The sequence below is a fragment of the Tenrec ecaudatus genome, chromosome X (assembly GCF_050624435.1).
Source record: "Tenrec ecaudatus isolate mTenEca1 chromosome X, mTenEca1.hap1, whole genome shotgun sequence".
In the NCBI taxonomy this organism is placed as follows: Eukaryota; Metazoa; Chordata; class Mammalia; order Afrosoricida; family Tenrecidae; genus Tenrec; species Tenrec ecaudatus.
The window spans coordinates 89680967-89693727 of NC_134548.1; the positions used below are offsets into that span (position 1 = coordinate 89680967).

Consider the following 12761-nt stretch of genomic DNA (forward strand, 5'->3'; position numbering starts at 1 on the left):
TAAGAAAGAGTTTTATATAAAGAATAATTGTACATTAAGAAAGCATTCCAAAAAAAAGGAAATGATTAGGGCCAAGAATGTACAGATGTGCTTTATAAAATTGATGTATGTATATGTATGGATTGTGATAAGAGGCGTATGAGCCCCTAATAAAATGTTTTTAAAAAAAGAATGCAATGCTTCGAAAAAGATGAGGGCAATGAATGTACAGATGTGCTTTATACAATTGATGTATGTATATGTACGGATTGTGATAACAGTTGTATGAGCCCCTAATAAAATAATTAATTAAAATAAGTAAAGAAAAAAGAAAAGAAAGCATTCCAGCCTGTCCAGGTCAAGTCCATAAGTCCAATATTAGCCCACATGTCTGATACCAATCTATAAAGTCATCATCTTCAGACTCACAAAACACAGGCAATGACACTGAATGTAGAAATATCAAAGGCCAGTGGGTAGGAAGTCTTGTGGATCCAGTGGCGTTGTAAGCATCTCAGCACTGGCAGGGGTCTCCACGTGGCTCCTCCAGTTCAAGACACTAGCGTAGCTCCATGTGTCTTGCCAACTGCAATGTCTCCCAAGAAGTGAGGTTATGTCCTGCCTCCAGTGAGCTATTTATTTCCTTAGCACCTCCAAATGAGGGCATCAAGCTGTGACCTGACTGATAGGCTAAACTCCACCCCTTCAATCTTAAATCTTAAATTAACAACAGATTATGTAACTACCACAAGCAGAAAATTTCAAAGGGCAGCTCAAGAAGACAAAGCCAAATAAATGAAATGTGCTAAGACCTAAAATTAGAAAAGTAAAATGGAAGAACACATGCTCAGCATATCTAAAACTGAAAGAACTCAAACAAAATCCAAGCGCTGAGGTGCAATCTTGAAAGACTATGGGAAAAAATACTGAATGATACAGGAAGCATCAAGGGAAGATAGAAAAAATACACTTATCACTGTCCCAAAAAGAACTAGTCGACATTCCACCATGACAGAAGGTAGCATATGAGCAAGAACCAATTGTGCTGAAGGAAAAAGTTCAAACTACACTAAATGCATTAGCCAAACACAAAACTTGATCCAAACTCACTGCTGTTGAGTCAATGCTGACTCATAGCTCATGCCTTTGGGTTTCTGAGATTGTAACCTTTTATGGGAATAGAAAGCTCAGTCTTTCTCCTGAAAAGCTGCTGGCAGTTTTGAACTACCAACCCTGAGGAACACAGACCAACACATAACCACTATACCACCAGGGCCAAACTAATTATCAAAATAATTTTCTATTGAATTACATTTCATATACTTTGTAAAATGAAGCAAAGCCTAACAGTAAAGCACATACACATATATTAGCACAAAGAGCAGGGCCTACTGAAAACGTACTGATGTAGTTTAAAAACAAGTGATTCCTGGTGGTACAGTGTTAAAGCACTTGACTACTAACCATAAGGTTGGTGGTTCTAGCCTGTCAAGCACACTCCTCAGAAAGACTTGACAGTAGGCTTCCATAAAGATTTACAGTTTAGGAAACCCCTTGGGCTTCTATTTTGTTCTACTGCAATGGTTCTCAACCTGTGAGTTGTGACCCCTTTGGGGGTGCTACAACCCTTTCACAGGGGTTGTCTGATTCATAACAGTAGCAAAATTACAGTTATGAAGTAGCAATGAAATAATTTTGTGGTTTGGGTTCACCACAACATGAGGAACTGTATTAAAGGGCTGTGGCATTAAGAAGGTTGAGAACCACTGTTCTACTGTGTCTTTATAAATTCTATTTAATTACAGAACAGTAGAGATTAAAATGTCCCAATAAAATCATTGACATAGAATGCCTCTAAAGAAAATTTTTAAATCCCTGTTACCTGCAAAGGTCAGACAAAGTTTAGCTCTAAATCTCTCATTCAACTCCATTCACAACTAAAATCAAAAAGAAAACAAAATATACCCCGCCCCCCAAAAGTAAACAGCAAGTACTGTACGTAATCCTTGGAATAACATAAATGCATACACATTAGATAACTAAGCACTAAAAAGCTTACCTCCAGATTCCAAGTACTGAGCAAATCTTCAAGTATGTTACTAAAGACAACGACAGTACCCACCACCAAGAGAAAAATTAGAAGGAGGAAATAAATCATGGAGTTCCTCCTCAAAATTGTAGATGAGACAAACTAGGAAGGGGATGGTATTGAAACAATCGCATGGCCACAAGAAAGCAGCAGCAGCACTGTTAGGCATTATTATGAAGTTCATTTCTTGATGAACTAATCAAGATAAGAGAAACATAGAGAAGCACTGCCCTCAAGGAACTGACCTACATACAGACAAACCAAACTGGTTTAAAGGAGAAAAGACTTGGAGGAACTAAGAAGGCACCTGGTGGAGACAAGCACAGGAACTTTCTGACACTTCCAGCCTTTTCCATTCCTATTGACACCAGTGAAAACATATCGCTGTTCAGGTTTTCTTTCCCATGTTCTATAAGGAGCACTGGTCACTACTTTCCAATCATCCCTGTGTACCCATTGTTTGCTGAGTTATTTAAGATAAATATGGGACAAACAGCTACTGCAGCCTACTTTTAAAAAAGAACAAACTCATTGCCATTGAATCAATGCTGACTCATAGTGACCCTATAGGACAGAGGAGAACAGCCCCTGTGAATTTACCCAAGACTGTAACTACTAACATGAGTAGAAAGCCCCATCTTTCTTCCTTAGCAGCCCGATGCATAAACACGTAACCACTATGCGACCACGGCAAATTACAGGCCTAAGACCTACTATGCTTTTTATCTAGCAATAAGCACATTCATTTAGCTAGTAAAGATTTTAGGTATGACAAGCATGATCTTTGCAGTGTTTTGCTCTTATTCAAAACAGCATTAGAAAGAGGAAGTTCATTTTAACTTTCTACCTCCCTATTACAAAGATCTATGTATCTTCATGTTAGTTCAGTGCCTAGCACAGAACCCATGTTGGTATACATGTATTAAATGTCTATTCATTTAAATTAACTTTACCATAACATTCCTAACTTCAGTTGCTTTTTATTCTTCCATCTCATTCCCTAGCATCTACTTAGTTGTCAAATTTTAACTATTCTACCTCTGTACGGTCCTTTCCTATCCCTCTGGTTCTACTATTAAAATATCATTACTGTTACCTCTGACTAATGCAATTACCTCATTTCCCATCTTCAGTCTCTCCCCAGTCCATCCAACATATTGCCAGCAGTTATTTTTCAAAGCACAAATCTGATTATGTCATTCGTGTCCTCAGTAAACTTCAATGGTTTCTATTTACAGAATAAAATTAAACTGGTTTTAAAACCCTCATAGAATCTGGGCCTAGCTTACATTTGGTACATTCTCTATCTCATCTCATCCATATTGTCTTCACTCTCACACCACAGACCATAGGCCCTAGCAGTGTCATAATCCCTTTTCTTCCAAGAAAACCATGTCTTTTAATGTCCCCATCCATCTGAAATATGTTCCTGTCATATCAGCCTGTAAAAACATTACCCACACTTTAACACCTTGCTCAAACTGAATTCCCTTCACAATGCCTTGATGGCACTGTTAGGTAAGCATTTAACTGCTTGCTAACAGCAAGGTTGGCAGTTCAAACCCACCACATGATCCAAGGGAAAAAGATGATGCTATCTGCTCCTGCAATGCTTTATAACCTCTGAAACCGTATACATCATAATTGGCTAATGGAAGTAGGTGATATTTGGTTTGTTTTGGTTTTTTTCTACCAAGGCCTTACCAGATCTATCCTTTCCAAACTATCATCAGCACCATGCCATTGTTAGAGTAGTAGTCCTGTGCTGTTTATAATAATTTCTGCATATGCCGATAGGTTTTTTTCCCCACCTAAAAATTAACCAGTGGAAATTAGGTAGAGCCCAAGGTAATATACCTTTATGAATTTCACATTATAGCACCATGTATTGCACTGCCTTATACTCAAAACATACTTGATTACTTAAACCAATGCCTACCATAAGAGGTCAGAACAGTAATAAAAATAAATTTTTTAATGTCAAACACCTCATTAGCCCCGTACACCAAATGAAATCAAAATACCAATGTTTTAATATCATAACAGCTTTGAAAGCTTTATCATCTTCTCTTCCACAGGAAAGAAGTACTCCCTCATTTAAAACATACATACACAAATAACTTTGAAATTGTAATATACATGGCACTTATTCATGAAGCGCTAACTGTATTAAAACAGGCAATTTTTATGACCCATGCCTACCCCAACTCAAGTAACACTTTTTTTCCTGATCCTAACAGAATGCTGACAAAATTGAAATTAGGTTGCCTGAGGACTATCTGATATCCTTTGATGTCCCTGTCCCCAAAGGGCCTGACTGAGACAATCCCTGCAAGAGCTCTCACTATCAGAGCCTCTTGGTTACCCTCTTTCTCCTCTTTCAAGGAGTCCACAGAACCCACATCTCCTTTTTCGGGCCCTTTCTTTATCTGCCCTGGAACGATGCTATATCTTATTGAAATTTGGGGCACATTTCCTTACAGGACAATTTTATAGTGATTACTTCCTCATCATTATACTTCCATATTATTGCATACTAGTCTGATAATATAACTATCCTTAACAACTTTGTCCAGTAGGAAAAACTCTTAAGTATTTCAAACCAATTTACATAATTATACATTATTATTCAACAGTTAACACTGCCCATGCAAATAAGACCGGTAAAAGATACTGAAGAGGACTCAAAATATAATGGGCTAACATCTATAATCTTCAATAGTATCAGGATTCAACACATATAAATTATAGGAATTATTTCCTTTGCCTTTAAAGTTAAAAGATTTCTCAATTCTACTTGCTTTACAAATTCTAAAACATTTTATAATGTATTATACAATATAAACACCCTTAGTTCTAGTAAACTATAATTTATGATTTAAAAGTTTCTACCCAAAAGTTATCAAAGTCAACTGTAACAATTAACTAAAATTTTAAAAAATCTTAGGAAGTAAAATTGTTTACTTCTTACCAAAAGAACATCCTAAAAATACCAAATGATTCATTCCATTCACATTGAGAAGGTGCTGTATTATTGACTGACTAAGCCCTTTGGTTCACAGCAGCTAGATGTTCATCTGAGGGGTAAACATTTATTACACTTTGTAATTTTTCAAAATAATGCATTAATGCTCAAATGAGGCAAATTTTAAACATGACATTTATTTGCAGCAACGTATTTTATCTTGAGTGATATTTTGCCAACAGATTTTGAACATTTTAAATTTTAAAAATGCTAGACTTTTCTTGAGAATATTTATGAAATATTCTTGTAATAAACCTATTCTTTCAGATCCTGAGACCTTTTGATATTTAAATTTTTAATTACAGTGACATGGATCATTAGTTAACAAAGCCATACTTTTGTTGGTTGTAAGTTGACGATTTAGTATCGTGACTTTGCAGTCTGTGGTTTTATTTGTAAACATACAATTGCTACCTTTGCAAGAACAAATGTATTTCTTTATTAAATAAACTAGTGGTAAATGTACCAAAATATGATCACTTAACTCTATGAGAGATCTGCATTTAAATCCATAGTTTACTATTTATTAGCTATTCTTGTGTTGATCATACAACAAACTTAATTCCTGTTTAAACAGATAATTGTAGAATGTTCATGGACTTATCCTTTTTAGGGTAGGTGTAATATTTAGGTAAACTGGAAACCTTGTTGATTTGGAAGTAAATTTGGAAGTAAATTTCCTCCTGTTTGCGTTGCTGCACTTACAAAGGCTGTGCTTAATGAAAATGGCAATTCTAATAGTAAATGGTTTATGTGTGAATTTTTGAAAGGCTAATTTTAGACACTTTTGCAACACTCATCAAGCAGTCATTAAAAGATCGAAACAAAGGAATAAGAACCTTAATGATTAAAAATACTATATTTTGACTTTGAGCAGATTGTTTATCTGTTAAACTCTAGACTTTACCCAAAATGTAAAAATAATTTGAAGATGCTAACAAGGAAAAGTGTAAAAGTATATTGGACATGTTTTTAGCAGTTTCTTTTTTTTAAGTGTAAACAAACTGTCCTAGTGTGCTTTTGAAAAAAGCCCCTTTGGGCTTAAGAAGTGGAGAGCAAATGTTTTGAGAATGATGAGGGCAATGAATGTACAAAAGTAGGTTACAACACAATTGATGTATGTATGGATTGTGATAAGAGTTGTATGAGCGAGCCCCTAATAAAACGATTTAAAAAGAAAAAAGAAAAAAGGGGGGCACTAAAAAACTGGCTTGAAAAATATGCCAAACAAACATCAAAAATAATTAAGTATATAAAATCAACCCTTAATTACAAAAACTAATGGATGGTTGTGGGGTAAATAAAAGAATGGAAGGAGAGGTTTAGAGGCGTTCTCCTCATTGGGCAGGATGACTGGGGGGGAAAGCCCCTTTCAATTCTGAAAATGTAACAACAGTAAGCAATTAAAGAAGTCTCTCAAGTGCTGATGATTAGGCGAGTTTAATTCAATTAGGGTTTAACTAACTATACATTTCAAAAGCGTGGGCTGAAGAGTAGAGCTGCCAGTTTAGGCACCTCTGGTTGGAAAAGCCACCCCAGAATCCAAACAGGACGTATGACCTCCAGAGCACTGGGGTGTAAGGGAATTTTGCTTTGCCTGTATAGATAGGCATATGTTTATGCATTTGTAAAATCTGACAGCAATTTTTCAAATAATGTAAATGTAATATACTAGTTTACTTATAAAGGTACTTGGACAGACTCTAATGGTGTTAAAATATTTAATTATGAAAAATGTAACTTGTAAGGATGACTATTTTGCAACTTGTGGAGAACCAAAGGAAATAAAAATTTGGGGTGGCGTTTCAAATTGTCTTCCCAACAGGTTTTTGTTTGTTTTTTAAATCATTTTGAGGGCCTTTACAGCTCTTACCACAATCCATACATCCATCCATTGTGTCAAGCACATATGTACATTTGTTGCCATCATCCTCAAAACATTTTCTTTCTACTTGAGCCCTCGGTTATCAGCTCATTGTTCCCCTCCTGCCCTCCCTCAAGAACCCTTGATAATTTATAAATTATTATTACTTTTTCATGTCTTACACTGTCCGACATCTCCCTTCACCCACTTTTCTGTTATCCGCCAGGGAGGAGGTTATATGTAGATCTATTGGAATCAGTTCCCCCTTTCTCTCCCACCTTCCCCTTCCCCTCCTGGTATCTCTACTCTCATTGGTCCTGAGGGGTTTATCTGTCCTGTATTCCCTGTGTTTCCAGCTCTTTTTGGTACCCTTGTACATCCTCTGGTGTAGCCGGAATTATAAGGTAGAAATGGGATCATGATATGGGGGGGCGTTAAAGAACTAGAGGAAAGTTGTATGTTTCATCAGTGCTATACGGTATCAAAAACTTACTTTAAACAAACAAAAATCTTACGTAATAGTTATAATTAAGAACACACCAAATTCACAAATTAATAAAAATGAATAAATTAAGTATCCAATTGCTTTCTACCCCCTCATTCGTACAGCAAAGCGTTGAACTATTTTATAAACTAAATGTCTGTGACTATAAATAGAACACATACATAAACAAAATTCCTGTCCTCCTTAGCAGTCTTACTAGAAAACCCCTGCAACTAGGAAGTATGTTCATACCTGTCCTGTTCTAAAACTTTTACAATATTAAAAGGTTTTCTAAGTTTTTTGTTTCACTAATTAATAAAACATTTCCAAGAAATACATAGGATTCAACTCTAAGGTACTTCTGAATTTATTCCCACTACCTTTTTAAGTGTTAACCTAGTATGAATTCTTAACCCCAGTTTCCTTGGAATTTATAAAAGGGAAGAAAGAGAGGAAATAAACATATGGTCGTGCAAAGTGTGCTTTTAAAGATGGAGCTGTGGAAGTGTTCGTGCTACCTGAAACCATTTTACGACGGAAAAAAAAAAGGCTTTCAACAACTATTTTTCAGAGGCATATGGTGGCCTCTACTGGAATGCAAAGTCAATTGACTGTACTTCTCAGACTTCCTATTGGAAAAGAAACGTGCGGGTGTTTAAATGTCACATGCTTCTAGACCAGAACCAATCCTGCCCCTCACAATTTAAAAATTATTCGAGAGCCATAAATATATGTTTACACAAAATCACCATTATCTGAATCTCCTTTCAAATTTTCCATTTTACTTCAGAGTCACATGTATATACCAAAAGAGCCACACACACATATGGCTGGACAGCCTCAGTTTGTCAACCACTGTTCTAGACCAACAAAAGCAGCAATATGTTTTTAAGTATTTGTATGGGGTCACTAAGAATCAAAATCTACTGGATTGCAGTGAGTTTGGGTTTTTTAATTTGCTTTTTGTGTGTGTTTGTTCTTAATTCATTTAAGTTCCCACAGCTCAGCGTACCAACCAGAGCCCTTTGCAGAAGAAGACTGAAAAGTGAGGCAAACCAAAATACTTTGGATGAAGGTACTAAGATTTTCTAGTAAAGAGCTGGGGTATGCGGGGAGGGGGAGTGCAGCGAATTTTCCCCCCAGGAATTTACACACCTACCGGTGAGGACACAGATTGGAATAAGGGAACCGGGCAGGAGGAAGCAGGCAGAATTGAAAACACCTGCCTCCAATTTTAAAAAGTCACAGCGAAATGATCACGGAGCATGCAATCAACCTAAGTGCAAATATGCCAGGGTCGTTGGGTCACCTTGGGGTGTTCGCTGCGCTAGATTGGTAAGAAACGCTCAGAATTCAAGCGCGAGATGGAGTCCCTCGATGCATTTCAAGCACGCCGACCCGGAGCGGCGCGGAGAGACTGGGCCCCGCGCGGCAGGGTGCGGCAGCGGGCGCGCCCCTCAGTCCCACTGGAGGTGGGAACGGAGCAAAGTGAAGTGTCACGAAGTGGAGCACGAATGGCGAGGGAGGCCGCCGGTTTGAGCGCCGGCCCCGCGGAGCCCGGGCTGGTCCCCGCCCCTTCCCCAGCAGAAGCACGGGGGAGACAGCGAGAACTCAGTCTCTCGAACACCTGAAGGGGAACTGCCCGGGCGCCCCGCTTCCCAACCCCGCGCCCCTTCCTTCTCGGGGGTCCCCAAGAAGCTTCCTGAGGCGCGGGCGCGCCAGGGGGCGAGGGGCGTGCAACTCCAGCCCGCCGCGGCCACTCACCTCGCTGCTCCTCGCGCCGCCACCACCGCCGCCGCCGCCGCCGCCAACCTCCATTTGTGGGTGCCAGGGCTCGTCCTGAGGAACGAAGGGTAGCATCGTCCTTTCAAGAGCACTTGGGCAGGAGCTGCCGACCGCCGTCTGGGCCGCGCATCGCGCCGCTGCCGCTCTGACCCTCAGCCTGGCCTTCAGCGACCCACGCCTTCGCCGCGCGGCCCCTCAAAGACTGGGAGCGGGGGGTCCCCGCCGCCGGAGGCAGCTGCTCCCCATAGAGAAGACAGCTCTGCCCTGCCTTTCCCACAGCCGTCGCTCGGCTCGCGCTCACCACTGCCACCGCCTCCACTGCCACGCTCGCCGGCGAATTCCCCCGCCCGCTTTGTCAGGCCCCCTCCCCGCTCCTGCCTCCGTCAATATGGCGGCAGCGGCGGCGTTACCTGAGCTGCGCCTGGAACCCCCACACAACTGCGCGCAGCGGCGTCACCAGGACGTCAATGGAGATTCCCCTGCCTTAGGCTGAAAGGGGGGTAGGGGTGGAGGAGAAGGTGAGGGGGGAGGAGGGAAAGGAAGCTTGGAAACGCCGCGGACCACGTAGGGGAGGTGGGAAACGGGAGGGGGGCGTGCTAGGCTGGAGAGCGGCTGTAGTAAAAACCTGGCTAGTGCCTGGAAAAACCTGCCCGCTCCACGGAGCATGCGCGGCGCCATTCACACATGCTCAGCAGGCCTTCTGGAGTCTATGGAACAGCCTTGTCAATGGGAGGATGCTCAAAGAGCAGGGAAGCTCGGGAACCCTCCTTGGTGTTTGAAGAGCCAAAGTCTGCCAGGACTCTGTGAGTATCTGCTGGCAGGCATCCTATATTGCAAACCACATCTATTTACTACTCAGTATCAAAACACAAAACCCACTGCTATCCAGTACGACTTCATAGCAACCATATGGCCGTAGGATTTCCGAGGTTGTGAATCTACATTGGAACAGATAAATCTGCCTTTTTCCCTCTCAGTGACTGGTGAGTTTGAACCCCCAACCTTGTGGTCAGCAGCCCAAATGCTTACCAGATAGCGACAGCAACACCAGGGCTCCTTATTCAAAATCCACTGCTATCCAATGGATCCCAACTCGGAATGATCCCATAGGACCAAAGAAAACTGCCCCACAGGCTGTAAGTCTTTCCAAAGCTATAAATCTTTATGAAAGCAGATTGCCACATCTTTCGCCTGCAGGGGATTGTGGAGACGGTAATCACCAGGAGTTCTATAATTACTAGGGCAAGGATTTTACTCCATTATACATTAACTTCCTAGGAGCTGGAGGCAAGCAGAAAATGCACTGAGTTCACCTGCAACCATTACCCCCTTGAAGTAGTTAGTTTATGGTCTCAACCTGGCCGATAAACACATGGGGTTAATTGAAGGGCGGAAGGATAAATGGCTCAGCGAGCCTCGCCTTTCTAGTTCTTGGGTCTCTTGCTTTCTGATGGTCAGACCAGGGTGCAGCTGCCTTAGTTCCCTGTTTTACCTGGCAAAGCTCACTTCCTACATGACATCCCTAAGGAAAAGCCACATGGACCTACCCCAGTGCAGCCCTGGGTGCTGGAGCACCCCTGTGGAGACCCCTGCCAGCACTGAGATGCTTACATGCTCACTGACTCGACTTTCCTCTTGCAGTTGGCATCATTGTGTCTGTTTTGTGAGATGGAGGAGGACTTTGTGGATTGGTGTTAGACATATGCGATACTGACTTGTGGGTTTGGGCAGCACTGGGTTGGGATGTTTACTTGATGCACACTTAACTTTATATAAAACTCTCTTATACATCATGAGTTTCTGTGGATTTGTTTCTTTAAAATACCCAAACTAACACACCCCTCCCCCAGTATTGTCACTTTCATGGTGTTTCACAACCTGTAAATTTCCCACTGGTTGCCCTCACACTATTAATTACACAGAATGTTTCTAGTGCTTATACACACAGGCCAATTAATATACTTGCAGCAAGAAAGGCAGGGTGCTTGAAGCTAGCCACACCACCATCCCCTCTGAGGACTCTGAAGATACTGGACCTGTAGTGGTATTAACATTTTCTGCTTCTTTCGAATGGACCTTTCACTACTTTGCTACATTAAGCCATCTCAAAACTCAAAATCAAACTCACTGCCATTGAGTCAATGCTGATTCATAGCAACCCTATAGGACAGGGTGGAACTGCCTGGGTGAGTTTCCAAGACTGTAACTGTTTATGGAAGTAGGAAGTCCCATCTTTTTCCTACAGAGTGGTGGTTTTGAATAGTCCACCTTTCAGATCACAGCCCAAGTGCTAGAAATATAACAGCTAAATAAAGTACAGTTTGATCCAGAGCAATAAGTAAGATCCTTCTCAGCAAAATTATAACTGTAACAACTACTAAATTGGCTCAATAACTTGAAGAGGTTCCTAATGGTCTACATAAAACATTACAATACCCTCTTCCTCTTCTACATCTAAAACTGTTGTTGTGTTAGTAGAGAACCCTGAACTATGACTTCCATTTATTTCACCATCAAGAACCTAGGGTTAACTAAGTCAATGGGGCCACGAAAGCTGACAGTGAATTAGCAATAAAGATCACCAATAGTACCCACCTACTCTGAAGTGGAAATAGGGATATCATTGCTGGCATCAGATTAATCTTGGGTCAGAGGAGTGTTTTCCATAAAGATGCTTACTTGTGTTTATTATTTATGAAAAAACATTCCATTGTGTGGATCATAACAAACTGTGGATAAAACTGCAAAGAAGAGGAATTCCAGAGCACTTTCCTGTGCTCATGCAGAACCTGTACTTAGAAAAAGAGACAGTCATTCAAGCAGAAAACCTCATAAGTGGTGTGAGGACATCAAGAACATCATTCATGAAAAAAAGTAAGACTGTATTCCTACAAATTAAAAAATCTGGATGACATGGACAAATACCTGTAAAATCACTCTCTCCCCAAATTCGCACATTAAGAACTTAAAGAGACCCATAGCAAAAGAAAATAAAAGATAAGGCCATCAAAACTCTCAACTGGTCCAAATGGCTTCTCAGGAGCATTCGCTCAAGCATTCAGAGAAGAGTTGACACCAGTTCTTCACAAACACTTCCAGAATATAGAAAGGGACAATTACACAATCTCGCTTTACCTTGATAAAACAATGAAGGGAAAAAAAAAATGAAGGAGTGGAGTCCGTGTGGGCGTGGCTTTTTCTTGAGAATTCTAGGAGTTTCCTCTCTTTCTCCCTGGAGGAGGGACTCTCTCTGCTTGACATTCCTGATGACAATCCACATGGATCAATGCTGATAGCAGCCAGAGCCCTGGAGATGCTTCCACCACCACTGGATCCACAAGATTTTCCACCCAGATGCCTGTGATCTCCTTGCATCCAGCATCATTGCATGTGTTGCATGAGTCTGAAGATGAATTTATAGAATAGTAAGGGACATATGAACTAATATTTGACTCATAGACTTGCTCTGGGCTGGGCTGGGCTGTTTTCTTAATATACAGCTACTCTTTGATATAAAACTCTCTTTTACACATAT

At 40.7% G+C, this 12761-nt stretch overlaps 1 protein-coding gene across 1 annotated transcript in view; it reads right to left on the minus strand.

Moving 5' to 3' along the window:
- RPS6KA6 (ribosomal protein S6 kinase A6) overlaps nucleotides 1-9803 on the minus strand; it is a 263852-nt gene extending 254049 nt beyond the window's left edge. The window contains exon 1 of the mRNA XM_075538267.1: nucleotides 9206-9803. Within this exon, the coding sequence (XP_075394382.1) occupies nucleotides 9206-9301 (96 nt within the window). The 5' untranslated portion in view covers nucleotides 9302-9803. The remainder of the gene's footprint in view (nucleotides 1-9205) is intronic.
- Nucleotides 9804-12761: the final 2958 nt, after the last annotated feature.